Source organism: Aquila chrysaetos, chromosome 6 (assembly GCF_900496995.4).
Source record: "Aquila chrysaetos chrysaetos chromosome 6, bAquChr1.4, whole genome shotgun sequence".
NCBI lineage: Eukaryota > Metazoa > Chordata > Aves > Accipitriformes > Accipitridae > Aquila > Aquila chrysaetos.
The window spans coordinates 31,521,326-31,549,150 of record NC_044009.1 but is presented as its reverse complement, the minus strand read 5'-3'; the positions used below and the strand labels follow the sequence as shown (position 1 = coordinate 31,549,150).

The following is a 27,825-nucleotide window of genomic DNA, read 5'->3' as shown; positions in this document are numbered from 1 at the left end:
CATGGGTACAGAGAGTCAGTCAGCTCCAATCAGCTATGTCCTGCCATCCAAAACCAGCACAGCAGCCCAGACCACAGCAGGACTGACCAACCAAGACAATACTTGGGTCTGTGCTGGCTCTGAGCAGAGTTCTTGGCACTGCCCTCAGGCAGGGCTTTGAGCAGCACACAAGCTGTAAAACTCCTGCACAATTCCAAGTGTTTGCTCAGTCCTGGAGCAAGCTGGGGGCTTGCATACATTTGGCAGGAGGAACATGGATGGTGTTACATCAACCATCCTTCTTTACCTCCCTTCCCAATTTTTTTTTTTTTTTTTTTTTAATACTGCATATGTATACACTCCACCACTCTTGCAGTTGTCCTAGTTAGGAAGCCCACATCTTGTTCCCTCCTTGGATGCTCAAAGAGGAGAATAAAAATTACATCCAGTAATGGCACCAATTCAGTTACTCACCATCTTTATTGCTGAAATGCTCGATCCTTACAAAAAGCAGCTTCTCTCTGAGCATCGTAGTCCAAATCTGCTTGCTTTTCCTGTTGTTTTTTTGCCTGCTTTTCAGCCTGATAAAGAAAACAGATGCGAGTAGATACCTAGTCAATACTTGTCAAATATCATGCCTCCCCACTTCTCTCCCCTGCCATACCCCCCACATAAAGGGTACATTGAATAGCTGAGTGAACATCAGCATCAGCTGCTGCTCTTTGGTGACCTGCCCAGAAGATACAAGAGAGCAGTACTGGCATGGCTGAAAAAAATGGCATAATGACACAGGACAGGATGCAATCTGTCATTGTTGATCTCTTACTTATTACCAGCCCTCCCAGGTAATCCTCCCCAACCAGCATGGGCCAAGTCAGCCTGGAAGAGGCTTCTGCTCCACTGCTCTGAGAAGAGGCTGGTCCCCAACCTCAGCACCTGCAGTGCACACAGGTTAAAACAACAAACAAACAAACAAAATGCACACATCACACCCACAGCAAGATTCCTCTCTCTCTCTCTCCCGCCCAGGAGATCTAGTACTATGGGTTTAGATGCATGCTTCTTACTGAAGGGGCTGACAGCTCTTCTATTTACCATTTGCTGGATCTGAATTTTCTGCACTTCCATGTTTGCATCACGTTGTCTTTGTTTCTTGGCTTTTTCCGTTTCCAGGTAGATACGATCTGCTGTCATCCACTGATTACGATCCTTCTCATCCTCTGCTTTTTCCTCTCTCTCCTTTTCTACTTTCATCTTCATCTGTATTTTACAAAATACACAAAAAAAAGTTAACCGAGGAGCTAGCCTGCTAAGCTGGAAGTCATATCTTTTGGCAGAAGCAGCCCTGTATCAGCACTCTGATAAACACAGTCGTTGTGACTGGCCAGTGTCCAAGCCCAGGGTTTTCAGCAGCCCTGGCAGATGTGTGCCCGACAGGGAAGTGGGAGAGGCGAAGAGGACCCCAGGAAAGATGTCAGCAGACCTGATGAAGCATGCTGATGCATGGCACCAGAGCCACCAGCTGTGATCTGGACCAGGCTCCTCAGTTGGAATAAGCAGTGCAGAGTCTGGAAAATGTTTGCACAAATTACCAACAATTATAGAGCCTTCCAATTCTTAATTTTTTGAGAGGGGTTCATCACATGTACCGCTTTCACCTTTCTTAAGGAGTTAGTTCTGAAACTAGAGATGGTTAATACAAGAGGCAGCTGCTAAGTGAGAACTTGCATGTGTGTCTCACTCAAGACAACTGTGCTAGAATCTACGGTGTTTCTGAAAGGTATTCAGACGTACAGGTATATATGACAGAAAGAAGAATAAGAACAGGCTAAGTTTCTTACCACAGTGGCTCTGTGTTCAGCAATAGATTTAATGGCAGCCTTTTCTTTTGCTTCTTTCTCTTTGTTTTTCATTTGGTATTCATATTCTACCTCTGCAGCTCCTCTAGCAAGACGATCATCTTCAATTTTGCATGCCTCATTCATCTGTGCAGTTAGTTGTGCAAAAGCTTTGTCCTTATGCACCTGCGTTAGCCTGCAGGAGAACATGAGCTATCATAACATACCAGGATATCCACACCAATTACCTGAGGCTCTGCTCCTAACAGAGCCAGAAATCCCATTTCCGCCCCCAACAGCACCAATTACTACTGGAACTGGCAGGCATTTCTTCTGGACTTTCTACTTCTTTTTCAAATTTTAATTACAGAAAAATTGCTTGCATCACAAAGTTCTGATTCTGCTGATATAAAAATTTAGAGTAACATTTGTCACAAAATTCAATTGCAAGTTTGAATCTTGATGCTGAAAACTGTAGCCCTAGACCCACCTATTAGTCTCTGCATCTTTTTCTCTTGTCAGATCAGCCATCATTTCTTTTCCTTTAATATAAGCCTTAATCCGATCATCATCTTCATCTTCTTTTTGCTTCTCTTCAGCTTTAATTATTTTCTGTTCAGCTACATACTCCTGTTTAAATGGAAAAGTACTGTTATTTTTATGTAGAATGAGATATTGGAAACATGAACTGAAAAAAAAAAAATCTAGCAAAGACTTCAGGCCTAGCCTATATAAGAGTTCTTTGGTTTTATCAGTGGAGAAGCTACAGAAGATAGAAACTGGGAGACAGAAGAGAATTCTCATGACCTACTTACCACAAACTACCACAAAAGTAAAATTAGTGTATGGTTGCAGCCCCAAGCACAGTATCTTTAAATTATATTCTTTCCTCTACTTCCCCACTGGCTCTAACTGCTCCCATCCTGTGTATCATTCACACAGCACAGACTCTGAAGGGCTCAAACAGTGAAAGTCTGTAGAACCATAAAAGCGCAAGGGACAAGGCATTTTGTAATCATGCAGAAATGGCAGTTATGAGTATATATAGCTTTTATTGCATATAAAAGGTTGGGGGCAAGTGGGTTAAGATTTTTATAATTGAGGTGAGGAGGAATACGGGGGAAAAAAGCAAGTAGGGTTTCAGTGGGAATTCTCTCCTCTTACTCTCTCACATACCAATGAATCATCACAGTACCTCCACACTTCAGTCTCCCAGCTCAAGCAGGCATGGGGAGGGAGACAGTAGGTGTGGTAAGTAGGTCTTGACTAAGTTTCTAAACATCTCCAATCATAAAGGGAAAGTCAAGTTAAAGAGATATTGTCATATTCAGACTTGGGCTACTCCCTCTTCCTAATAAAGGAAAATGGGCTTAAAACAGCGCAGGTACACGGAACCTAAATCCCGTTTTCAAGTCAAGGACAATCTCCTTGCTGTCTATAGCAACCTTTTCCATTGTAGACCAGTCAAAGCTCAGGTGCCACATTACAACTTCCAAGAGGCCTTTCTCAAAAGCACAGAGGAAAGACATGGCCTGCAACTCACAAGGTAGGCATATGATCCAATGCTACTGAAGCTGTCAGCAAACCTCCTGTTGCCAGCATGCCCATTTATTTGTGGGCCTAATGCAACCATTTCACTCCAGGCAGCCAAGCTGAAACAAGCATTTTGAACTGTCTGCTTTCCTGTTACTTACATGATGCAGCCTCTGGCGTTCAACTTTTTCCTCCTGTTCCTTTTCTTTTCCTCTCTGAATTTCCAGTTGGTACAGTCGGTTCAATCTCTGTATTTGTTCGCCTTCTCTTTTGTCTTCTAGCTTGGCCAGATCTGCCTGATGCTTGTGCTCCTTTATTCTGAATCAGAAAAAGGAGTTGAATAAACAAGCTAGGGACTGTATGAAATAATAACAGATATGGATTCTGCATATCTACAGGCACTTTAACAGTAAAAAACCTGATATTTCAAAGCGAAAGTAGAATATCAGAGATCAAAAACAGAATCATGTTTTTTAAAAGGTAGCTGCAAATCCTTTGGCCAAAGCTCAGTCCTACTGCAAGGGTGCTGGTTAAGCCTATACTAGCAAAAGCAAACATGATCAGCGTACGCACTCAAATATTAGATTGAATTTGATTAGCCTGTTTAATTGTTAGCCGACCCCCTGTACAAGCTGGGCCTTTGCCAGCTAGCCGTCTTCCAAACAGCGCCACAGCACCGTGCAAGACATGGCCACGGTCATCAGCCTGTGCTAGCGTGGGCTGGGGGAAGCAGCAATAGTAAAGAGTTTTGCCTTAGGGAGACAAGCCACTTGCTCTCAGTGCCAGAACATAGACCGTCTTGTTTAATTTATTAGGACGGGCATAGCCACCGGTAGCAAGAGACGTTTCTGAAGCTGGAGAACAGAGTTACGGAGGAACCGGAGGGCGAGGAGAGGTGACATGTTTTCAGCCTGACCACAGAGCGAGGAGGATCAGAAACAATGGTTTCAAAGCAGCGAGTCACGCAGCCCCAGGCACGGCACGACGCCGGCGGGGCTGCTCCCGCCGCGGGAGGCCCGCCGAGGCCCGGGCGGGGCCCGCTCCGCCAGAGCCGGGCCGCCTCAGCTGGGTTAGCGCCAACTAACCCCCTCGTCTCCTGCGTCCCCGGCGCGCCACCCCGCCGGCGGCGCGGACCTGGCCACGGGAAGATTTTTAACCCAAATCCCACGCGCCCCGCCACGCTCCTTAAGACCCCGCCGGACTCACTGCGCCAGCTGCTCCTGGGCCACGGCCCGGCGGTCCAGGTAACGGCCGCGCTCCCGCTCTGCCTCCCGGCGGGCGGCGTCCGGCCCCTCGCGGTCCATCGTCGGCCTTTCTCCGCCGCGGGCCGGCCCTGCGCCCAGCGCCCGCCTCTCCGCCAAGCGGCAACGTCTGCCGAGAGAGACAGACGGCGGCGGCCCGGCTGTCCCGGGAAGCCGGGGCTCGCTCTTCCGCACACAAAGAGGGAACAAAGGCGGCGGCCGCGGCGAGCAGTGCCCGCGGGAACGCCCCGAGTCCCGCTGACGACGCGAAGAGCAGCAGCAGGGGATGAGGGAGAAACGGCACGCCCGGTGACGCCGATGTTATAGCGGCCCGGCCCAGCGCTCTGCCCCGCCCCGCGGAGCTGCCGGCGGGCGCCGCCCGGTCCTTCAGGCTGTGAGGGTCGGCGCGGCCCGGCCCGGCCCGGCGTTCCCGCCCTCGCCTTCCTGGGCTCCATCCGGGTCGGGCGGCAGAGCGGGCCCGAGCAGCGGCGGTCACCGCAGAGGCCCCGTGCGGGAACCGCCCTCCTCCGCGGCCGGTTCGTGAAATACCCGCAGCCGGTAAGAGGCTGTACCGTTCCCATCTGCCTCTGTCTTTCTGCTCCCACCTGGGCGGCTTTTCTTCCCGCTGTCGTGGCTCTGCGCTGCGGCGTCCCGGCTCGGCCTGGCTCTGTGGGCTGCCGCCTCTCGCCCGTGACCTGCCTCCCGCTAGGCCTGCCTGTAGTTGGGGTCGTTGGAAACTCGCCTTTCTGCGTTACCTGACCTCAGAAGGTGGCCCCTGGGCGCTCTTTTCCGGGAGGAGAGCCCTTGGCGGCCCGGGGAGCTGGATGAGGGGGTCGGCCCTCCCCCTCCTTCCAGAAGTTCCTCCCTTGCCCTGCCTGGAAGAGACTCCTCGAGGAGGTGACTGCTGCACTCGGGGAGGAGTACGTCCATCTTCCATCCAGCTGTTTTACGCCGCAGGGCAGGTAAAACCAGCTCTGCTTGGCCCTCAACTTGCCGGAGGGACCTCGCCTCCGGGTAGCCTCGCGTCCTGCTCAAAGCCCTGTGCTTTCTTCAGAGCCATTTGCTATTGGAAGCCAGGCTCAGAAACCTGAAGGCACACAAAAGCCCCATTTTCCAAACTGAAATATTGGCAAGCAACGTTTGTAAAAAACTCTCCTTTTTTTTTTTTTAGAACTTGTGTCATTTTCTAGTTTGGCCAACAGAGACGGGCAGCTGCGGGGCTGGAACAGTAGGTTGTGTGCAACGAAGCAAAGCTTCAAGTTTCTTGAACTTTGTTTCCAGTGGACCCCAGAATAGGGGGATACCCTGTTTAGACCCCAGGTTACTGGTGGAGGAAGTCATTCTAGGAAACCCTAACTCTGTCCAAGGCAGGAACATGGTGGTAAAATTTCAGCAAAGAACCTAAGCTTAAGGAGTGAGATGTGTGTGTGACTTGGGTGTTGGGAAAGTCAGCTGAGGAATCTGAGAAACCATTTTAGATCTGGATCTACTTACCGCAGACTGAATCATTGTTAGTCTTTTTGAAAGAACAGTCCAACTATGTTGTCTCTTGTTGCCATGCTCTTCTTGTAGTAGCTGTTTATGGCTATGTTGGGACCTATTTGTCTCCTAGGTGACCTTTTAAGGGTTGTGATCAAATCGCATTCATATTTTCATATAATATAACTAATTTATAGCATGACATTTGTTTTAGAGGTAGTTGCAAAATGCTGTAAAAACTGCAATAACTAGTCTAACTTTCACATGTATTAGGTTGTTTTTTCTTCCCCTGGAGATTCTGTAAAGTTGTTTTGGTTTTTTTTCTATTATCAGGAATACTTAACTGGCAGTAGGCTAATGAAAAATGTGACCTTTTGTACTGGGAATTCGTATCCCAGGCCTGAAAAACATGGGACGGTGAATTTTTAGAACCATGAATAATAAAAGTATAACCATAATAGCTTTTGGCTGGAATGGGTTACACTGATGGTCAATTACATATCATGCATTCCTGTCTCAAGTTTAATAAACTAACTTTCATGAAATACAAGCTGGGGATTTTTGAGAATACAACCAGTTCTCTGGCAATCTTTTTTTCTCCAAATGGACTTCCAGATTCATAATATATATTCGATGTAGATCCTTTGCAGCTTAACTCTGCCGGTAAGGTTCAAAAGATATTTTTTTTTAACCACGTGAAAACTGCTTCTGCCTTTCCTTGCTGGATAGTCTCAATGTTATTTCATGTTTTTAACTTCTTGAGCAGGAGTGCAGCTACAACAAGGTAACTGGCCCCCAGCACCATCCTGTGATTGAAAACTAGTATTTATTCCTTCTCTTCCTCTGGAAAATGGCCCATGTCCAAGTCCTCTTCCATCTTTGGATGCTTTGAGAAGAGGATAAAGATGGTGTGTAGTCTTGGACTCTGATTCAATTACTTGCTTTGCATAGCTCTGAAATTCACGCTCCTTAAAAAGCGCAATAGCCTCTCTCTGGACATCATAATCCAAGTCTGCTTGCTTTTCCTGCTGTTTTTTTGCCTGCTTTTCAGCCTGATGAAGAAAAGGGAATAACAAAGCTTAGTATTTCTTTCACAACGTAACTATCCCTTAGAACTCAGAGAGGGTAAAAGCTTACAGGAGATCTGCGGTGATGTTAGTTGATACTTGGCAAATATCATCTCTTCTCTCCCCTGCCCTACCCCCCACAAAAAGGGTACATTAAATAGCTGAGTGAACATCAGCATTAGTTGCTGCTCTTTGGTGACCTGCCCAGAAGATGCAAGAGGGCAGCAGTAGTACATAATGGCACAGGATGGGATGTGATCTGTCATTGCAAACCAGCCTTGACTTCCACCACTGCTCTGAGAGGAGGCTGGTCCCCACACCAGCATATGCAGAGCACACGTGATTTAAAAAACCAAAACCAACAAACAAAAAACCCCAGACAAAACACAGCAAGCTTCCTCTGAGGCAGGAGCTAGTGCTGTTGGTTTAGATGCGTGTTTCTTTCTAAAGGAGTCGACAGGATACAGCTTTTCTGTTTACCATTTGCTGGATCTGAATTTTCTGCACTTCCATGTTTGCATCACGTTGTCTTTGTTTCTTGGCTTTTTCCGTTTCCAGGTAGATGCAGTTCTTTTCCATTAATGCATGAAGTTCTTTTTTACCCTCTTCTTTTTCCTCTCTCTCCTTTTCTACTTTCATCTTCATCTGTATTTTACAAAATACACAAAAAAAAGTTAACTGAGGAGCTAGCCTGCTAAGCTGGAAGTCATATCTTTTGGCAGAAGCAGCCCTGTATCAGCACTCTGATAAACACAGTCGTTGTGACTGGCCAGTGTCCAAGCCCAGGGTTTTCAGCAGCCCTGGCAGATGTGTGCCCGACAGGGAAGTGGGAGAGGCGAAGAGGACCCCAGGAAAGATGTCAGCAGACCTGATGAAGCATGCTGATGCATGGCACCAGAGCCACCAGCTGTGATCTGGACCAGGCTCCTCAGTTGGAATAAGCAGTGCAGAGTCTGGAAAATGTTTGCACAAATTACCAACAATTATAGAGCCTTCCAATTCTTAATTTTCTGAGAGGGGTTCATCACATGTACCGCTTTCACCTTTCTTAAGGAGTTAGTTCTGAAACTAGAGATGGTTAATACAAGAGGCAGCTGCTAAGTGAGAACTTGCATGTGTGTCTCACTCAAGACAACTGTGCTAGAATCTACGGTGTTTCTGAAAGGTATTCAGACATACAGGTATATATGACAGAAGAATAAGAACAGGCTAAGTTTCTTACCACAGTGGCTCTGTGTTCAGCAATAGATTTAATGGCAGCCTTTTCTTTTGCTTCTTTCTCTTTGCGTTTTTTTTCTTGTTCAGCTTCTTTTTTTGCAATGTCTTTAGCAAGACGATCATCTTCCCTCTTTAATGCCTCATTCATTTGTACAGCTAATTGGTAAACGATTTTATCCTGATGTTCCTGTGTTAGTCTGCAGAAGAACATGAGCTACCATAACATACCAGGTACACAGCTCGGTCTACCTGAAGCATTACTGCTACCAAACTCAGCAATCCTGCTTCTAGTCTTCTTTCCTCTTGCCACACAGGCCAGCCCAACCACCCAACTCCTTGATCTCCTTGTGTTCCCCCCGTTTTTTGGTTTTTTTAATTATCTGATTTAGCAAATAAATCTTCCCTGTATTCTTGTAACATTAGCTTTCTGTTGCAATAATGAGCTGGATCACTCAGTGAGGAGTCTGCCTAGCATCTTGCCATCAGGGCAGAAATGTTGGGAGTGTTGGCCAGAAACAGGAAGAGAAAGAAACTCTTAGGTTGGCTCAATGGTATCATCATGCTGTACCCTCAATGTTAAATTTATAAACCATCTTCCCTTAATAAAAACCTGATATAATTAATACAGGTGCCTAGTTAAGGAGTCAAATTATTTTTCTTTATCTGGCTCAGGGAAATATAGCTTATGCCCAAAAATATTTTCATCAAGGATTTTAATTGTCTTTAATTGTTGAGGAGGTGGAGGCTTGGCAGGCCATATGGAAAAATCACTGTTCCCAACACACTGGTGTAGCACTTTGCACTTCCGTAAGTCTTTGTACTTTGAAGGGCGGAGAGATTGCACACACCTATTACTAAGGAACCTGTGAAAGAATTTCATTTTTCTCCTGAATTCCCTACTCTCCCTATCAGTAGAATTTAATTTTTAGAGTAACTGTGGTTTGTGTAACATCATCAGTCTGAAAGATTTGAAAATGACCACAGTATAATTTTTAGTTTGTTTACAATTTTTACTCTAGCTTTGTACCTACCTGCGCATTTCAGCTTCTTTCTTTTTTATCAGCTTGGCAATAGTTTCCTTTGCTTTACAATGAGCTCTAATCCGATCATCTTCTTCCATTTCTTTTTGCTCCTCTACTGCTTTGATTATTTTCTGCTCAGTTACATGCTCCTGCATGGGCAAAATGGTCCTGATATAACAGATGAAGTTTAGAAAATCTGGGCCTGGGGTAGCAACTTAAAAGAATCACTCCCTATTCTTTGTGTTTCTTTCAAAGAAAGAAGAGAAGAAAGGGATTCTCAGTACTTCCACTTACTTCTGCCTCCCTGTTCAAACGTGCATGAAGAGGAGATAGTAGATATGAGGGAGGAGAAGGGGAGTTGAGCATTGAATAGCTGCTTCTCCGGCCCATTACACAAAGAAATTGCTATGCAATGCAGCGAGCATTATCCCTTGCTTCCATTCACACACATGGGAGAGGGGGATGTTGAGAGGAATAGGACTGTGCAACCCCCACCAACACACACACAGACTGTGCTGCTCCTGGCCCACCTCATCCAAAACTATCCCAGTCTAAGAGCTTAATCCAAGTCATAGCTGAAGCGTTTTCTATACTGTTATATAAAAAAACAGCTGTCATTTGCATGCTGGCCAGAACTGTTCTGAAGTGTTTCTAGTTTGCATTTAGCAAGTTGCCTTTAAAGATGAAGAGAGAAGGCAGCAGGTCTTGACTAAATTTCTAAACCTCTCCAATCATCCAGGGAAAGTCAACTTAAAGAGATATTGTTATGTTCAGTCTCAGCCTATTCCCTCTTCCTAACAAAGAAAAATGGGCTCAAAACAGCAGGTATGTGGAACTTAAATCCAGTTCTCAAGTCAAGGAGAATATTCCTTAATGTCTACAGCAGACTTTAATCATAGACCAAAGCATCAGGTGCCAGTGTCCCTTCAGGCAAGAGAAGAGACCTGCCTCCAAGAGGCCTGTCTCAAAAGCACAGAGGAAAGAAATGGCCTGCAACTCACAAGGTAGGCATATGATCCAATGTTACTGAAGCTGTCAGCAAACCTCCCATTGCCAGTTAGCCCATTTAGATAGACGAATGCTATTGTTTCACTCCAGGCAGCCAAGGTGAAACAAGCATTTTGAACTGTCTGCTTTCCTGTTACTTACATGATGCAGCCTCTGGCGTTCAACTTTTTCCTCCTGTTCCTTTTCTTTTCCTCTCTGAATTTCCAGTTGGTACAGTCGGTTCAATCTCTGTATTTGTTCGCCTTCTCTTTTGTCTTCTAGCTTGGCCAGATCTGCCTGATGCTTGTGCTCCTTTATTCTGAATCGGAAAAAGGAGTTGAATAAACGGGCTAGGGACTGCATGAAGAAATGAACAGATACAGATTCTGTATATGTAGGTGCCTTGCACTGAAGAATGTGATACTTTGAATTGAAGGTGGGTAGAATATCAGAGGTAAAAAATAGCATCATTGTTTGTAATGGTAGCCCTCAATCCTCTGACCAGAAATGAGCTACACAGTATGCTCATAGTTTGCAGTCTAGTGGTAACAAGTTTTATCTGGATGACTTATTAGCACCATTGCATTAATAATGTTCTGGCCTATCTCTGCAGCATCCTCAATGAAGAAGATTTCTCCAGTAAGTCCCACCATATCTATGCTTCTCCTTCTGGGCATGCAGGCAACAGCTCAAGCTGGTAGTGTTCGACACTAAGTTTTGCAAGGATTTATGTGTTGGGCCTGGAATATGTGAAACTAGAATGTGAACCCTTCCTCTGCCTTAGGGATTTTGATTCCTTCTATCAGACCACCATGGCCAGTCCTATAAATACCACTGGGGATCCCTCCATAAGGTTTCTGGAAGAGCTAAAAGAATGGAGGTGGCAGTGATGCGTTCTCTTGGTGCATTCCCTGGAACCTAGTTATGGGCAGATGGAAAATCTGGTTTAATCTTTTCGTTTTCTGGAACCAAAACTAAATTAAAACATACTTTCAGTAACAACTTTTGAATAGTGATTTGACTAAAACCTGTTGATGCCTGCCAGAGCTGATTTTACATGCAGACTGTTGGCAACTAAAAGACACTGCATATCACAGCTTTTCCCTTTTGTGCAAGGTCTTTTGTGGCACTCTGCATTTTTCTTTTAAAGTGTTGCATTTGTGAATCAAATTATTAGTAATTTTCTGTAAAAACTTTGTAGAATGTATTTGTGAGAAGAGAGCTTAAGTAAATAATAAAGTAGGGTTATTAATTATTACTTACTGTTCCAGCTGATCTCTGCGTAGTGCCTGTTGATTCATATAACATTGATGTGCCTTTTCTTCCTCTCTGAGAATAGCTTCTTTATGTTCATGTTCCTTTTCTTCACCCTTCTTTTTGTTAACATCTGACTTTAACTTTTTAAATTCAACTTGAGCATCTCTTTCTTTTAGGACCTCAGCAAGTAGAAGTGCACTCTGCAAGAGGACATTTAAAGTAATTAGCACGTTCAGAAGCATTTAAAGACATTCGGTACAATTTGAATTTAAAAATTCTAAGTTGTCAACAAACATGCAACCCTTTCACTCTTTCGTTCTGATAGTATAGGTAGGTTTTTGCATGATCAAGAGCCTCCTTCCGTTTTGCTGCTTGGAACCGTTGCTCTTCCAAATCAAGTAACTTTCTTTCTTCTTCTTCCCTTTCTTCACGTAATTTTTTGGCTTTAAGTTTCCGTTGTGCCAGGCCCTACAGTGCAGAGAAAATTAGAAATCACATTTAAAGCCCATGGATTAAAAACATATAAACCATTCTGAAGGTGATGTACTCAAAGTTTGGGGTTTTTTTAATTTTGCATTTTAGCTTTAATTAAAAAAAAACCAAAAACGTGGATGTTAGATGTTAAATGTATTTAAATGGAGTTTAGTTAATATACATATTTAAAAGCAAATATTAAACAAAGGGAGCACAGCTAGAAATGTTACTATGAGTGTTTTTGCATATATGAAAATGAATCTCTTGTTTACAAATGTATCTTGTACTTACCATAATGGTATTGGGCCAGTCTTTTACAGCAGCTTTGGAGCGTAAGTGCATTTCTTCCCGTTCTTTCTTCTCAGCAAGGATGCGTGCTGCTTCTCTAGTTGTGCTGTCAAGATTGTCCTGAATCCTTTCCCATTCTGCTTTTGGCAATACCATTACCTGATGAAGATCTACTTCATTTGGAAGAAAATAGCCATCCAGAATGTTAATTTCTTCCAAATGATGTGGTGCTGGGCAGAGGGAAGAAAAGATACTGAGGTTACTTGATATCAGAAAATCCTATATTCAAACCTGTATCAGGATTTGAATTCTTGCATAATAACAATACTAAGTCATCCTTAGTAGTAGTTACTCTCCTCATCCCGGTACCTCAGAGCTAAGACAGGGTACCTGTATCTGTAGTCCGTGGCCAGCGCATGTGCTTGGGCTGTGGTGCTGACTGATTTAAATGTTTGTGTGTGTCCTTGCCCGTTTGTGTGTAGGTACAGGTTTGGCTTGTGGTAACTAACGCTTTCCCAGCAGTACTTAGGTGTAATTCTGAGAACGGCAGGGACTAGGGAGCATTCCCAAAAGGAAAGGGAGAATATTGGTAGAGCCATTCCGCTGGCTGGATGAGGCAGCAGTTTGGGCACAGCCTGTGCTTTACCACCCTTGTCCCGCGCACTCATCGTATTTACTAAAACAGATCTGTTGTAGAACAGTTTCTTGATTTGTTGGAAAGATTAGCATTTCTTTGTTGTATTAGGCTTACATGCACGTGTGCATGCATAAATACAGCATTTTTGGTGATCGCGAGTGTTTGTGAAATGGCCTTCAAAGTGTCGCCAGTATTTTCGAAGAAAACGGCGCTCTGTACGGAGCGACGTCCTGTTAGAAATTCCCCTTGTTCATCTGATTTGCAGCAGACTGCCGTGCCATGTCTAAAATGTAAGGAGGCTTTCTCTTACAGCGATGCTGATGTCCAGGTCTGTTTTTCAGATGCAGCTGCTAATCGGTTTGTCTTATGATAGGGACCAGACCTGACCTTCTCCCTCTGCCCGAGGCGAAGGCAGCCTTGCCAAGAGTCGGCGCAGACTGACGCGGCTGCTCCCCGCGGATGGGGAACTGCCGGGCGCACAGCTCTTCGCTGGCTTCAGCTGTTGGGTGATGCTGTACCTCCACGGCTTTCAGGTTAGCTCTTCCTAGGTGATTCTCGGGGAGAAACAGCCCGTCTCGCTGTCTGCAGCCGGGAGAGCCACCCTGGGCACGGGCACAAGGAGCACCCCTGCAGCCTCCCGGAGCCGGGTACAGCCGGTGCGGCTGCGGGCTCGGCGCTGCCCTCCCCCCCGGTGCCCGCGGGGGGGGAAGCCCCACTCACGGGCGAGCTGCCGCCTCCCGCGGGGGCGCCCGGGCCCGGGCCCGGGCCCCGCCGCCGCCGCCATGGCCCCCGGCCGCGCCGCCTGTGTACGCGCGCTGTTGCCGGGCGACCCGGCGGCGGGGAGTCACGTGACGACGTGGCCCGCGGCGGCCGGGACTCGGGCGGAGGGAGCCGGAAGCGGCGGGTGCGGAGGTGGGTCGCGGGCAGGGCGGCCGTTGGCGGGCGGCGCGCGCGACCCGCCGACTGCGTGCCGTTCCCTCACGGGCTCTCGGTCGGCTGCCGAGACCCCCGTGCGGTGCCGCCGCCTCGCTCGGCCCAGCCCCTCGGGCTTCCGGGGTGCCCCCGCCGGGATGGTTGCTCTGCTTTACCGTTCGGCCTGGTCGTTGCGCCCCGGGCGGGCGGCGGCGGCAGCTGCTGTTGCGCCGCGGTTGGGAGGGGGCTGCTTGTGTGGCTGCGCGGCCTGAGCGGAGCCTGGGGCTGAGGAAGCGGCGGCGCTCGTGTGACGGGTGTGGGAGGACTTGTCTGTGAGGGAGCGGCGTGAAGTACCGGTTGAGGTGTCTCCTGCTCCCAGGGCTTTCCGTTGCCCAGAGTTGGGCTGTAGGTGCTGAAGTGGCAGGACTACAGCAAGCAGACCGATTCTTCTTTTTTTGTTTGTTTTTAATTCCCGGACCCACAAATGGCAGTATTTCTTTTCATTACCTGCTTTGATTTGGTGTGACCTTGTTAAAAAGACTGGCTCCATCTGTTCAGTAGTAGTTTCCTTCTGAAATATCTCTTAATTAAGGTGTTTTGCCAGGAGAACCCCAGTTTGGTTACACTGGCAAGTGATGATGAAGTTTAGAACCGTTGGTCAAACTGATAGCGCATGAGTACTGGAAGATTGACTGTGTTAGCAAATATTAGTAACTATGCAGCATGAGTTTAGGTACTTTCACGTTATTTATTTTAAACAGAAGTTTGATACTGAACTAGAACTTTGACCTTTACAGACTGCTTTTTTAGCTTCAGCACAACTTCCCATAGCTGTAGTGGCCATAAATAGTTTACTTTGTTTAGATATTTCTCCTAATGCTTCATTTTCTTGCAGAATTTTTCTCTTCTGAGCACAAGATCAGGGTAGGAATTCAGTACTTTTGTTTATATAAATAATTCTCTTCTTTTGTTTGTTTTGGAAACTATTTTCTGACAGCTATGAAATTTCTGTTGGTTTTTGATTTTGACCATACAATCGTAGATGAAAATAGCGATACCTGGATTGTGAAATGCGCTCCTGAGAAAAAGCTTCCTAATGGATTAAGAAACTCCTATCGACCAGGACATTGGACAGAATATATGGGCAGAGTCTTTGTCTACTTGGGAGACAATGGCGTCAAAGAAGATGAGATGAGAAGAACTATGACAACAATTCCTTTCACTGCGGGAATGGTAGATCTTCTGGGTTTTATTGGCGAGAACAAAGAGTTGTTTGACTGCATAATTGTTTCAGATTCTAATACAGTATTTATTGACTGGATTTTGAAAGCTGCTGACTTCCATAAGGTGTTTGATGAAGTGTTTACAAACCCTGCAGCATTCAGCAGTACTGGCTATCTTACTGTACAGAACTTCCATGCTCACCATTGTGAAAAGTGCCCTAAAAACCTTTGCAAAAGGAAAGTTTTAAAAGAATTTCTAGATAAACAGTTGGAGCGAGGAGTAAGTTATACACAAATTGTATATATAGGTGATGGTGGGAATGACTTATGTCCAGTAATGTTTTTGAAGAAGGATGATACTGCTATGCCCAGGCAGGGGTATACCTTGGAGAAAAAGATTTCTCAACTGGCCCAGGATCTCAGTCCTGTAGAGTGTTCTGTTCTGGCATGGTCATCTGCTATTGACATTATGTCTTACCTGAAACTGCTTATAAAGGAATAATTCAAATTATAAAAGGAAACTAATATAGTTCGTTACATCTTATCTTCCTGGGAGAGAAAAACTGCATGTGTATAAAAGCACAAAATTGTAAAATTGGGCTGTTATCTGAACTTATCTTTTTCAAACACAATATGAAACTGTTTATGTTCAATCTTGGCAATAGTGGAAAAGTTAAGTTAAAATGGCTTTCTAACATAGTACACATTCCAAGATAAGTGGAGAAGGGCGTTTGCAAGAGGAATTGCTGTTATTCTTAGTCTTCCCCCCCCCTCCCCCCCCGCCTTTACCGACTACATAACTGACCTTTTCTGTTCTATGCACTTAGAGGAAGGAGTAGGATTAGTGCACAAAAGAATGAAATTCTTCACTTACAAAACATTAGGTGCCAGTAGCATGGTTCTGGAACTGTTGGCTTTTATACTTCTTTGATCAGGATAAATGTTTAATTTTGTAAATTATTTGATATGCTTGTAATCTGATCTGAAGATGCATTTATATTTTCAATATACTAAATATTTTACCAAACAAAGTTACTTTTTAATAGTTTGTTTTACCTTGTATTGTAAAGACAATAAAAGTTAGTGTCACTGACAAAAGCAACACACCTGATTTGTGTAATGTATTTTGCTGGCCTGTGTCATCAGGCACCTGTTCTTGTAAGGGCCTGGAGAGAGTGAACACAAGTGTAGGTGTCAGCCTTTGGATGACACCTTATTTATTTTGTCAGTCAGACCCCTTCTCTTCTGGAGAGCAGTAAGGATGTTGCTGTTGTGTTTAAAAAAAAAAAAAAAAAAAGTCACTCTCCCGTTCTCCTGACTACCACCCTGACAGTGTTCTGCTGCCACTCTGTATAGAGCTAATGCTGGTTTGATCTTCCATGCTGACAGCTCTTAGACAGCCAGGTGCTTTTTTCTTGCTGGATTTCTGCTGCAATGCATAGGCCCACAGAATGGTGTGTATGTATACGTGTTTACACTGATTTTGCCTATTCACTTTATAGTATAATCCTCTCTTACAGGCTGGAAGGGAACATCTATGCCCATTTGAAATTTCTAACAGAATTGTTTTGTCTTTAAATAATTTAAGGAATCATTTGTGAACATGCAGTCTTTCTCTGTACCACTCACAGTGAGATGAGCCCCAGGAGTTGGGCTATGCATATAAAGATAGTAAAAATAAGTCTCATTAAATTTAAATATATTTTCATGCCAAATGTTTTCCTCCTTATAGTCCCACAAAAGGTCCAAAATGGTGATGTAATGTGCCATTGAACTGATGTCTCTTTTAGCTTAAGTGCTTAATAACAATAACTGAGAAACTGCACTTCTGCAGCACTTTGGTTGCAGATGTCTGAGGTGTAGCTCAGCAGCCTGCAGCTGCTGTAGCTGTCTTCCTCTGTTTTCTGTGCAGCATTGTTCTCATTTTCTTACCGACACTTGATGTTGTCAATATCTTCTTTTTCTCAGTTGAAGATTTTTAGGAGTGGTCTTGCCTGTTTTCAGGCTGATAGTGTATATAAATTAAGATTTCCTTTGAATACTTCCTTGTAAATGGTCCTGCTTTTAGTCCTTCACCTGTTTTAATGAATCGTAGAAGGTTGCTTTGAACAGTCTGTTATCCAAGATGTCCAGAATAATATACTTGAGTTCTCAGGAGCATTGCTTTAGTGATGGGTATTTGATAGGTGCTTGAGATGTTTTTATTGGACATCTTACCCTATTGTCTTGTGCACGGGCACGAAGACAGCATCTGAAGAACTGGTGGGTCTCAAGTTGTGACAGGCTTGTCTGACTTACAGGTCATACAAAAGAATGGTAATGGCTGTTGTATAGTACAATTTTGTATGGTTACTTTTTTTTTTTTTTTAAGTTATGCGTCTCTTTCATTCTAGATGTGCTGCTGGATGTTTCAGATTCTGTGCTGGTCTCTTCTGTGCTTTTCAGAACTTAGTTGTGAGACAGCTTGCTTTCAGTTTGTCTACAGATTTCAGTTACTGCTTACTTAAAAACAAACAAAAAACTAATAGATAAATAATTATTCCACTTCCACTTATATTAACTATTGTTCTTTTAGCCTTAAGGAGCCGACCTTGTAGTTTGCTATGGGAGTGAGAAATTGAGTGAGAAATTAATCTTCATGCTCAAAAAGGGGTGCTTTTTGTGGTTTTGATGAAAGTACCAAAGCAGGAGTTGAGAGTAGTTTAAGCAAAGTAGACTACTTGAAATATTAGCAATTATGATCTGATGCCTTCAAATAGAGGGTAGAACTGATGCTATTTGCTAGCCAAAGTGCATGTTGGAGACAGAAGAAATTTTTCAATTCCAGTAGGTAGGCCATTAAGCTATTAATGTGAGGTCTTGGGTTTGTTTGGGTTTTTTTTCCTCTTAATAAAAGAGAGGAGAGAACTTTTCTGGAGCATCACAATTACCAAATTTTTCCATGTTTGGGTGTAAGGGAGGGGTGATGAGTATCTCCAAAGGGTAAAGGTAGTTTAAGCTGGTAAACCATCCAAAAGAGAAAGTGAGAAGCTCCTTGAAGGCATCCAGGTTCAGTACGAAGTGTTGCTGACCTCCAGACTTGCTGGCGGTTTAAATCAACATGCTCTCTGGGAGGGAGATGACTTAGGTAAAGATGGTACGAAAAGAGATGCATAATGGAAGGCATATGTGCATGTGGGAAATCTTCTGTATGGTAACACCAGCTACTATGAAGAGTACTTAGCCTTAGTATTATGTGCTAGTAGGTTGGCCAAGTCCTGGGAGAAGTTCCTGCTTGTCCATAGGAAGCTGATGAAATGGAAAATGCAAAACCACAGCAAAACAAATCTGTTGGCATGGGGATGTATAAACAGGCTCAGGGCTGGACAAGGGAATGCCCCAGAGAAAGAAATGGAGTGAGTAATGTAGCTGAGGGACAGGCCTGGGTCCGAGACAGCAGGGCTACTGCTAATTCCTGGGTTGCGCCACAAAACTCTGATTTCCTGGGCTAACAATGCATCAAGAGCGGTTGAAAAACTGAAGGCAAAGATGTGTGAAGGGTTTGTTGGTTTTTGTTTGGAATGGCTTATTTATGTCTTGTGCTTCTACGTAAAGGCAAGGGGCAAGTTTGAGTCCTGTTGCATGGTTAGCTTGTGAGGAAGGATTGGGGGGGGGTGTCCATACATACTTTGCAGTTCAGATTCCTTCTTTAGTCCATGTATCTGGTGGGCATCATGGGGGGAGTACCAGCAGTAATTAAAAGAAACAAATAATGCTTTTTAATCTGTGCAGAGCTGAAGCTCTCCTTAATTCCTCCTTTTGGGTATTGCTGGCACTTAGTTAATCACAACAAATACCCACCTCCTTTTGCTAGGAGAAACTGCTGCCAGCCCTTTCAATCCAGGACAGCTCTGGCAGGGCCGGGGGAGCCTGGCTGCTGGATCCATAGGATCCAAACCCTGCTGCAGGCGAACGGGGGAGCTCAGCTGCTTAAACCCAGAGGACGCTGTGCTTCAACTACTTCTTTCAAAAGTCGCTATTGCAGAAAATGGTTTGCTGGCAGAGAAGAAAAAGACTTGTTAAATTGCAAACCACGTTTCCAGAAGCGGCAAAAGGCAACGTAACCTTCTTCCTGAATAAAGTGCTTGCAGTTGGAGTCTGTCCGTCAGCATTTGCACCCTGCCGGGTTCAGGCGCCTGAGGAGAGCTCGGGCTGCCCCCTCTGGAATCCTGCCCTCCCGCGTGGGGAGCCCCTGGAGCCTGCTGCCCTTCCCCGCACCGCTCCCCCGAGCGCCTCAGGTGGCGGGCGGCGGCAGTCAAAGGCCCCCTTGCTTTGTCGTGCGGCTGACGGCCACCGAGCTGGTGACGCTCCCCGGGCGCCTGCGTCCGTCCCGAAGACGGCCGGGCCTTTTGCCATCCGCGCAGTCCGCCTTCTGACCCCCCGCCCCCGGGGGCGGGCAGCCCCGGGGCGGCAGCAGCGGTTCGGCCGGCGTTCCCCCGGGGCGAGCCGGCGGGCGGGGGCCGGGCTGGCCTCGCGGAGGGGTGCGCGGGGGCGGGCAGGGCGGGCGGCCGGCCGGGGCACCGAAATAGGAGTCGCCGCTCCGGCCCCGCCGCCTCCCGCCGGCAGCGGCTCTTCCGTAGATGGTCGCGGGGCCGCCGCGGGCCTGGGAGCGCCCCTCGCCGCGGCCGCGCTCCGCCCGGGCGTAAGCTCCGCGCGGGGCGGGCCCGTCGCCGGCGGGCGGCGGGGCTCGGCGGAGCGGCGCTCCGGCCCGCGGACAAAGCGGCGGGGAGCCCGGCGCGTCCCGGCCGCCCGCTTGTGAGCGCGGGCGGCGGCGATGGCCGTGGCCGGGCAGGAGGACTACGCGTACCTCTACAGGGACTCCTCTCACCCCGCCGGCTTCCTGGAGGCGTTCCGGGCGTTTTACCTGGACGGGCTGTTCACCGACATCACCCTGCAGAGCGCCTCGGGGGTCTTCTTCCATTGCCACAGGGCCGCCTTGGCGGCGTGCAGCAATTATTTTAAAGCCATGTTCACAGCCGATATGAAGGAGAAATCTAAAAGCCAGATCAGCCTTCCCGGGCTCAGCCACGCCGTACTGGAAGCCCTCGTGAATTATGCGTACACATCACAGATCCAGATAACAAAGAGAAACGTCCAAAGCCTACTCCAGGCTGCAGACCTCCTCCAGTTCGTGTCGGTAAAGAAAGCCTGCGAGCAGTTTCTGGTGAGGCACTTGGATACTGACAACTGCATAGGGATGCACTCCTTTGCCCAATATCACGATTGCTCAGAGCTAGAGAAAGAGTCCAGGAGGATATTGTTGTGGCGGTTTGAAGAAGTGTGGAAGCAGGAGGAGTTTCTGGACATTGGCAAGGAGAAGCTCTCTTATATTCTCTCCAGAGAGAATCTCAATGTTTGGAAAGAAGAGGCAGCCATTGAAGCTGTCGTTAAGTGGGTCGCACACAATGTGGAAGAAAGAATTGAAGACGTCTATGAACTGCTGAGCTGCATCAAAGTAGACTTAGATAACATGTATTTGAGGTCAGCTTTAAGCCTACAGAAAAAATGCCGACTTAATGACAATAAAATAAGGTCACTCATATACAATGCCCTGAACCTCAATCCCAAAGGCCTTTCCAGAAGACCCACAGCAGCCATGTATGTGATCGGAGGATATTACTGGCATCCCTTATCAGAAGTGCATGTTTGGGATCCTTTAACCAACGCGTGGGTCCAGGGAACAGAGATGCCGGATCACACCAGAGAGAGCTACGGGGTCACTAGCTTGGGACCAGACGTATATGTGACAGGAGGTTACAGAACGGAGAGCATCGAAGCCCTTGACACCGTGTGGATATATAACAGTGAGAGAGATGAATGGACAGAAGGCTGCCCCATGCTTGACGCAAGGTATTACCACTGCACGGTTTCCTTGAGTGGCTGCATCTATGCGTTGGGTGGTTACCGAAAGGGAGCTCCGGTGCAAGAAGCTGAGTTCTATGATCCTTTGAAAAAGGAATGGCTTCCTATTGCAAACATGATCAAAGGTAGGTAAGCTTTTGTGTGGCGTCTGCTCCAAATGTCGATACTTTTGCATTTGGCACTTTTAAGTGCCGTGGACATGTTTAGGGTTTGATCCAAGTTCTGATGAAGTCCACGGGAATCTCCTGTTAATGTTGGTGGCCTTTGGTTCAGGTCTGTACTAGCGAAACGACTGCGAACATCCAAACGCTATGCTGGGCTGTGCCACAGAACACTACAGTGGAAAAGCATGTGGTAGTCTCAGTTTAATTTTGCCTTCCTTCAGGAGTAAAATTTCTGTTCTAATTAGAAAGAAATCAGAAAACTGCTTGGGATTAGAGTCTGTTCAGTAAATGGTCAAAGAGCAAGCTCCAAGAAAGGAATTGCATTATTTTACTCTAAGACCAGATTACTAAGACCTTCTGTGCCATCATTGATAGAGGTGTCGTCTTCATTTAAAACTTGTTGCATGGAGTTTCCTCATATTTCAGTGTATCATCTGTTCAGGATCCTTAGTTTATCTTTAGTGTGAGAATAATGAAAAGCACTAATACCTGTTTCTAGCAGCCAAAATAGCAATCTATTAAAAATGTATGAATTTGGATCACAGTCTAACTAAAGGGTATTATTTTGTTATAAAATTTATAAACAATTATACATTTTATCATACATTTTTATAAATTAATGCAATTATTTACAATTAATTATAAAATTTTACTGTAAGTTGATGCAACATAGTATTTTTCTACATACATGAGAGTATTTGGAGGTATCTAACAGGAAAAAACACTTACTATGCTCCTACAACTTCCTTCAATGCTCGTATATTTTCCACAAACATTGCTATTATTCTCTTCTTATTTCCTTTAGAAATAGAAATGCTGTGCTAATACTGTGAGCAGTTACCCATTCTGTGAGGTTTTTTGTCCCATTTTCTGGGTGAAACCCCTTAGATACTTAAAAAAACCACACTAATTTCCTAATTTTGGTCCGTTCTGTCTTGCCAGATCCCTTGTTTTGTTTTGTTCTCTTAGAGACAGAGTTAAAATGGCTCCATTCTGTTTGTGTCCTTGTTTATACAATAGCATAATTAATAATACCATGAGAAAGACTAAAAGTATTGGAAAAGATACCCTGAGACACTGAGTGATCTCAACTCCCATTGTCCTTGCCATATGAGTGACTTTTAAAAGTCTTTTTAACTTAGTGAAATATTGAAAGTAATTCCCTATTCCAAAACCAATGTGACAGTGTGTCTTTAATTACTGCATAAAAGGTTTGTGAAATATTGTGTGTCTGTATTATATGCGATATGTATCAGTTACTGCAGTTTTATTTAATTGCTCTTGACTTACACTGATAAAATAAGGTGTCTTGACAAGTTTATTTCATTTCACATTCAGTTAAATACTTGCAAGCATAATTTCACCCTAAAATATTAATTAACAAGTCATTTGAAATGAGATTATGGGTGGAAGTGACCGTGGTTGTTGTGTGCAGTCTGAAGTTGTGTTGTGACTTTCACACTGTGCAGGTGTTGGAAATGCCACCGCCTGTGTCCTGCATGAAGTCATCTACGTAACCGGAGGTCACTATGGGTACAGGGGAAGCTGCACCTATGATAAAATCCAGAGATACCACTCAGGTAGCAATGAGTGGAGTATAGTCACCACAAGTCCGCATCCAGGTAAACAATAATTTCTGTAACGAGCATAGAGCTTGATTTGATTACTTGTATCTGGGAGTCTTTAAGCCGACTTCAGAGTTTCTGGCATGTTCCTAATAAAAAGAGCAATGCCTGTAGGGCAGCAAGGGCCAGAGTGGGATCATCTCCCATTTCCAGACTCTGAGAGGGGAAGGGAAGACCCTCTTCAAGCATCTGCTCTGTAGAAATCACTATACAAATACTGAACTAAGGAATGGCAGCATTCTATTAAATAATATAGTAAGCTAACTTTCTTTAAAATCTATGTGTTCATAGACATTTGGCAAAAATAATTTGTATTCATTTTAAAAGGGTTTTCTCTATGTTCTACATTTGGTAACAGTAAGCTTTTAAAGCAGTTCTCACTAAGTACTGGTGTTTGTGTCTGTATCTTCTGTAATGCCTTCAGCTTGCTTTTACCAAGTGTAGCAGAAAATCCTGAGGTGTCTTCTAAGCTCAGTGAAGAAACTCAGCCGCCTTCAGTGGTGCCCAGTGTTTGTCATGTAGTTGCAGTTTAAGTTAACATTACCATGCTGAGTTGAACTATATTCCTTTCTTCCTGAAGAATACGGATTGTGTTCAATTACATTACAAAACAAGATCTATTTTGTGGGTGGACAGACCACGATCACAGACTGCTATGACCCAGAGCAAAACGAGTGGAAGCAGATGGCTCACATGATGGAGAGAAGGATGGAGTGTGGCGCGGTGGTGATGAACGGATGCATCTATGTAACAGGAGGATATTCCTATTCAAAAGGAACGTATCTGCAGAGTATTGAGAAATACAACCCTGAACTGAATAAATGGGAAGCAGTAGGTAATCTTCCCAGCGCTATGCGGTCACATGGCTGTGTCTGTGTGTATAACGTGTAAACATTTAATTTTCGTATTGCTGTTACAGAAAACAGCACGTGCAGTATTCGTAGTAGTACCTCATGAATGAAATGTCTAATACAATCTTAGCACACATCATTAAAAACTAGGTATAATTTGTCTTTATTTTAAACAATTCAGAAATATAAATGTGGTAACAAGATTTCCATATATTTTTCAGTCCAATCATTCTTTGTCATGAAAGTTTTCAAATTACTCTCTTATGATACTTTGTGCAGCTATATAGGAGCTACTGTGAAAAACAGATTTGTTCCTTCATCACTGGGTGCTAAGGTGAGTAAAGCCAAACAAAATGTTCTGCATTTCTATGGACTACTGGGCTTAAGATGAAATCTTTGATACTCCAAAGGTAGCTACAGAAATGGTTCATTGCCACAAGCTAAGTGTGTGGTACATATAGAGCAATATCACTTGGATAACTAGGTTATCCCATCCAGAAATCATGGCAGTTATAGTATGCCTGTAATTCTATCTTCACATGCCAGAGCAGAGAAGAGCACAGGCTGGGAATGAGGGAAGATATGTCATGCAGTAGCCCCAGAGCACAAGCTGAAAGTGTGCATTAGTTTTCCAGAAGGAGAACAGTGCTCTGCAGTACCACGCAGTTTGAGAAAAGTGCTCACTTGCTGTGCTCATACTGGCAGGGCCTGTGGGAAATAAAAAAAGACACTGTATGGCTTTGCAGTGGGTTCTTTGGCTGATGCACAGGTATTGGTGATTTTTTTTTTTTCCAGAGAAAAGCCTTACCATTGTAACTATTTTTTTTTAAATCAAATTTAAGATATGTATCTTTGTGGAATGGCAGGATGAAATGAGAGAGACTGGAAAGTCGCTAACATCCACCCGAGATACAAGCTTCTCTATTTTGTTTAATACCATTCAGTCTTTTCTAAAAGTGCTAAACTGTGACTTGAGCAAAGGTGACAACTGAAGAAACTTGTCAAAATATGTTATGCGTGGAGACATTGAATGCAAAGTAGTCCACTGCATTTAGTTATTATTTCTCTCAAAATGTAATATGAGATCTTCAAATTCTGTCTAGAAAGCAACCTGAGATGGGTAGGAAGGTCATCATTTTGTCACCTCTTCACTGGGAGACTCTTGCAGCAGGCTCTGCCAGGGCTGGCAGAAAAGCAGAATCCATATGTAGTATTTAAATAGCTGGTGTTTTGACCCTGCCATGCCCAGCCTTCTCACTGGTCCTTGTCCTGCATCCTGCCACGTAGGTAGTAATACAAATGCATTTGATTGAATCATTATGGCAGTAACTTCTTAGGATTTGTTTTCTCCTCATAGCTAGTATAGATAGTGTAATGTGGGGCTTGTGATTAGCCTGGTTCCCTGAGGGAGAAAGGTGCAACTGTGTTGTCTTTCTGTGCGTGTGTAAGCTCCCCTCTAATGCTGGACTCGCTTGTCTGGGTTCAGCCATGTTCTACAGGGAGGTATAGGCCTTAAAAATACACTTTTTTTTTCCAGGGTTTATGAAAATTGGTAGCAGGGTAGAGGGGCGAGAGAGAGACTGAAAGGAAGCACGAGTTGTGTGGAAAGTACAAGATGGCAAAGCCTTCCCAGTGCCGAGGAGGTGGCTATGAGGAGCATTCCTGCTCCTGCCTTTGCTGCCCCTCACCCAGTCCCGCTTCAGCTGCTGTGGGGCCGCATGGTCTGATAGCAGTGATCCAAATAAAGAAGTGCCTTGGGGAGCTGAGAGGCTCTTTTAGCCCGGAGGGGTTCCCCAGTCTGGCTTATAAAATCGCCACAGAAACAGCTGTTAGGCATGGGTATGAAAAGCAGGGACAACACCGGGCTGCCGTGGGGTGTGGCGGGAACTTCCTACACCAGCACTGACACCTACAATGAAATTTTGGTTTTATTGGATTTATCAGATCTGATCAAATGAGCTTTCCAAGCAGGTAAGTCCTGAGTTTATAATATTTCTTTTTCTTGATCATAAGCATTTTCAACATTTTTTGGTTCTTTCACATTTTTATGCTATTTCTCACTTGCATTTGACTGCCGGTAGCAGGCGGCACTCAACTCTGAGCTTTGATGTGAAGTTCTGTGGTGTATATATAGTTCTCATTTTGATGTCTTTGTGTGTCACCTTACTACGTCAGAAGCTCATGTGTGCGTGGGTTCAGTGTTTTGCTTCATTATCCATCCCACTGAGAGCTATTTAAGGATCCAATGTAATTTGTTTAAAGACTCTAAACTGTAAAGAGGTGTGGGGAATTGAACTCTGACGCTGTTTGAAATGCGTGGGCCGGGCAGGTGGGCAAAAGAACTAAAGTGAATTTGTTTCTCCTGGAAATCTCCACAGCTGAGAATTGTTCGAAGGCGGGTGGAGATTTAAAAGGACAACATCACAAGAGCATGAAGGTGATCTTTGTATTGAACGGAACTGCAGTGAACTCAACGTATGTAATTTTTCAGTGCAAAATATGTACCTGTGAACCTTCACATTTGTCAAAAACAGCAGCATAGAACGGCTGCTTGTGGCTGTCCCTGCGGTTCATTCTGTTGGGTATCCTGTCACTGACAGTCTATAAGTCAGTGAAAGGATGTAAGAACAAGGCGAGGACTCACAAAACCTTGCACTGTCCGCCAGTCTGCTGCTTCTAAACTAGGTGCTTAATCATGGTGAAAGACAGCGCTGTTCAGGGCTGGAGCACAGGCACTGGAAGCCGGAGTCCCCTTTCTCCCTCTGGGCACTGTGCGGGTGAGCAGTACGCTGCTCCTCGTCCTCAGCGTAACTGCCAAGTGAAAAAAAGCCTTTAGTTCTCACATGCTAGGAGAGTACGTGCTCATCTGGCGAAAATTAAGTCAGTGGGATTACTGCCTAGGGCTTCAGATGAAGTCCTAATTTTTTAGAGGTTTTTGAATTTTTAGAGGTATTTAGAATAAATGGGGTGTAGAAGTTCAGACTCACGGTTAAATTTTAACTGGTGCTATTTTTTACAATCACGTGCAATGCCCTTTTAAATTACCTCATGTCTGTAGCACATCCCAAGTAAGTGTGTAGCAATCGGGTCTTGAGCACAGGCAGGAACGTGGATTAAGCGAGAGGAATAGGGATTCCGGCTTCTGGTCCGTGCTTGCGCATCCTGTGGGAGGTGGAAAGCTCAGAGCAGGGGATCTTTCAGCCATCCGTGTGGTACGGTTTTAGTAGTAGTATTTGAATGTGAGCACTAAGGTGTTGTGCTGTCGGGCCTGTGTTATGGCAGACGTTTTGCCGTTTCACTTGTAAACTAGAGAAGTAACGAATGCAGAAGGCGAATGACTTAAGTCAGTGCCCGCTATTAGAAGTTTTACTTGTGTGATCCCCGCGTCCGTAGCGCTGCAGATGTCTACAACACGTCCGCAGTACTTCTGCGAACCTCTGTAATGGTCAATAAATGTAAATACACCGTCGGTGTACAAATAGAAGCTTTTAAGCTACTTTCGCTGCTGACCGCTGTCCCTGGCGGACGCCGCGCGCCGCCGCGCCAGCCCCTCCCACCGGTGCCGGGGCGTTCCCCGGTGCGACGCACGAGCGCCAGCCCGCTCCCCCGCGGCGGCCGCCCGGGGGGGGGCGCGGAGGGAGCCCCGCCCGCGGTTGCCGCCCGCCCCGCCCCGGAAGCGGCGCCCACGTGAGGGGCGGGGCGGGGGTTGCTGGGCCGCGCGGCGCTGACTGCGGCCTTTAAAGCGGCGGAGCGGGGCCGCGTGCGGGCGGGCGGGCTGGCTCCCGGATCTGCGGCAGGTTTGTGCTCGGGGCGGCCTCGCGCCCCCGCGCCGGGCGGCTGCACGGGGGGGACGGCGCCGCTCGGGCGCGGTGCGCTCGGCCAGGCCCGGCCCGGTCCGGTCCCTCTGAGGAGCGGCGGGCCGTGCCGGCGCAGGGCCGGCTCCAGGGCGGGTGGCGGGGCCCAGCGGGGGAGCGGCGCCGGGCCGGGAGGGAGGGAGGGAAGGAAGGGAGGAGCTCCTGGAGCGGGGGAGCGAGTGCTGCTGCTTTTCCCCCGGCTCGGGCAGAAGCGCGGTGCGGGGCCCAGCCGTGGCCGGCGGAGGCAGGGCGAGCTGCCGCCGCGCCTTCGCTCG

The 27,825-nt window shown here is 45.9% G+C and overlaps 5 protein-coding genes across 8 annotated transcripts in view; 3 read left to right on the top strand and 2 right to left on the bottom strand.

The window, feature by feature from the left end:
- Positions 1–547: 547 nt before the first annotated feature.
- Positions 548–6,100, bottom strand: LOC115342408 (trichohyalin-like). The gene is made up of 8 exons (XM_041124004.1): positions 6,086–6,100; positions 4,701–5,306; positions 4,557–4,663; positions 3,512–3,668; positions 2,308–2,447; positions 1,821–2,013; positions 1,075–1,239; positions 548–915 (listed from the first exon to the last, which is right to left on the bottom strand). The coding sequence occupies exons 1-8, from the start codon at positions 6,098–6,100 to the stop codon at positions 802–804; spliced, it is 1,497 nt and encodes a 498-aa protein (XP_040979938.1). The 3' UTR covers positions 548–801.
- Positions 6,101–6,574: 474 nt separating this feature from the next.
- On the bottom strand, positions 6,575–13,863 carry LOC115343243 (coiled-coil domain-containing protein 173-like). The gene is made up of 9 exons (XM_030018969.2): positions 13,741–13,863; positions 12,387–12,613; positions 11,916–12,089; positions 11,628–11,821; positions 10,527–10,683; positions 9,387–9,526; positions 8,360–8,552; positions 7,618–7,782; positions 6,575–7,122 (listed from the first exon to the last, which is right to left on the bottom strand). The coding sequence occupies exons 1-9, from the start codon at positions 13,802–13,804 to the stop codon at positions 6,808–6,810; spliced, it is 1,629 nt and encodes a 542-aa protein (XP_029874829.1). The 5' UTR covers positions 13,805–13,863; the 3' UTR covers positions 6,575–6,807.
- On the top strand, positions 13,400–16,257 carry PHOSPHO2 (phosphatase, orphan 2). Of its 2 annotated transcripts, none has more exons than XM_041124645.1 (2): positions 13,400–13,553; positions 14,930–16,257. In XM_041124645.1, the coding sequence occupies exon 2, from the start codon at positions 14,932–14,934 to the stop codon at positions 15,655–15,657; it is 726 nt and encodes a 241-aa protein (XP_040980579.1). In that variant the 5' UTR covers positions 13,400–13,553; positions 14,930–14,931; the 3' UTR covers positions 15,658–16,257. The 2 variants fall into 2 exon arrangements, with proteins under 2 accessions (XP_040980579.1, XP_029874832.1); XM_030018972.2 differs by lacking the exon at positions 13,400–13,553 and adding an exon at positions 13,803–13,932.
- The window catches only part of SSB (small RNA binding exonuclease protection factor La), a 25,262-nt gene continuing 10,887 nt past the window's right edge, over positions 13,451–27,825 (top strand). The window contains exon 1 of one of the 2 annotated variants that reach the window (XM_041124644.1): positions 13,451–13,553. In XM_041124644.1, the coding sequence (XP_040980578.1) occupies positions 13,530–13,553 (24 nt within the window). In that variant the 5' untranslated portion in view covers positions 13,451–13,529. Of the gene's footprint in view, positions 13,554–27,361; positions 27,494–27,825 lie in introns of those variants that run through there. The other variant, XM_030018970.2, reaches the window with a different exon arrangement.
- Positions 19,905–23,905, top strand: KLHL23 (kelch like family member 23). 2 transcript variants are annotated; one of them, XM_041124643.1, is made up of 3 exons: positions 19,905–21,181; positions 22,690–22,842; positions 23,482–23,698. In XM_041124643.1, the coding sequence occupies exons 1-3, from the start codon at positions 19,969–19,971 to the stop codon at positions 23,502–23,504; spliced, it is 1,389 nt and encodes a 462-aa protein (XP_040980577.1). In that variant the 5' UTR covers positions 19,905–19,968; the 3' UTR covers positions 23,505–23,698. The 2 variants fall into 2 exon arrangements, with proteins under 2 accessions (XP_040980577.1, XP_029874828.1); XM_030018968.2 differs by having other exon boundaries at positions 19,908–21,181; positions 23,426–23,905.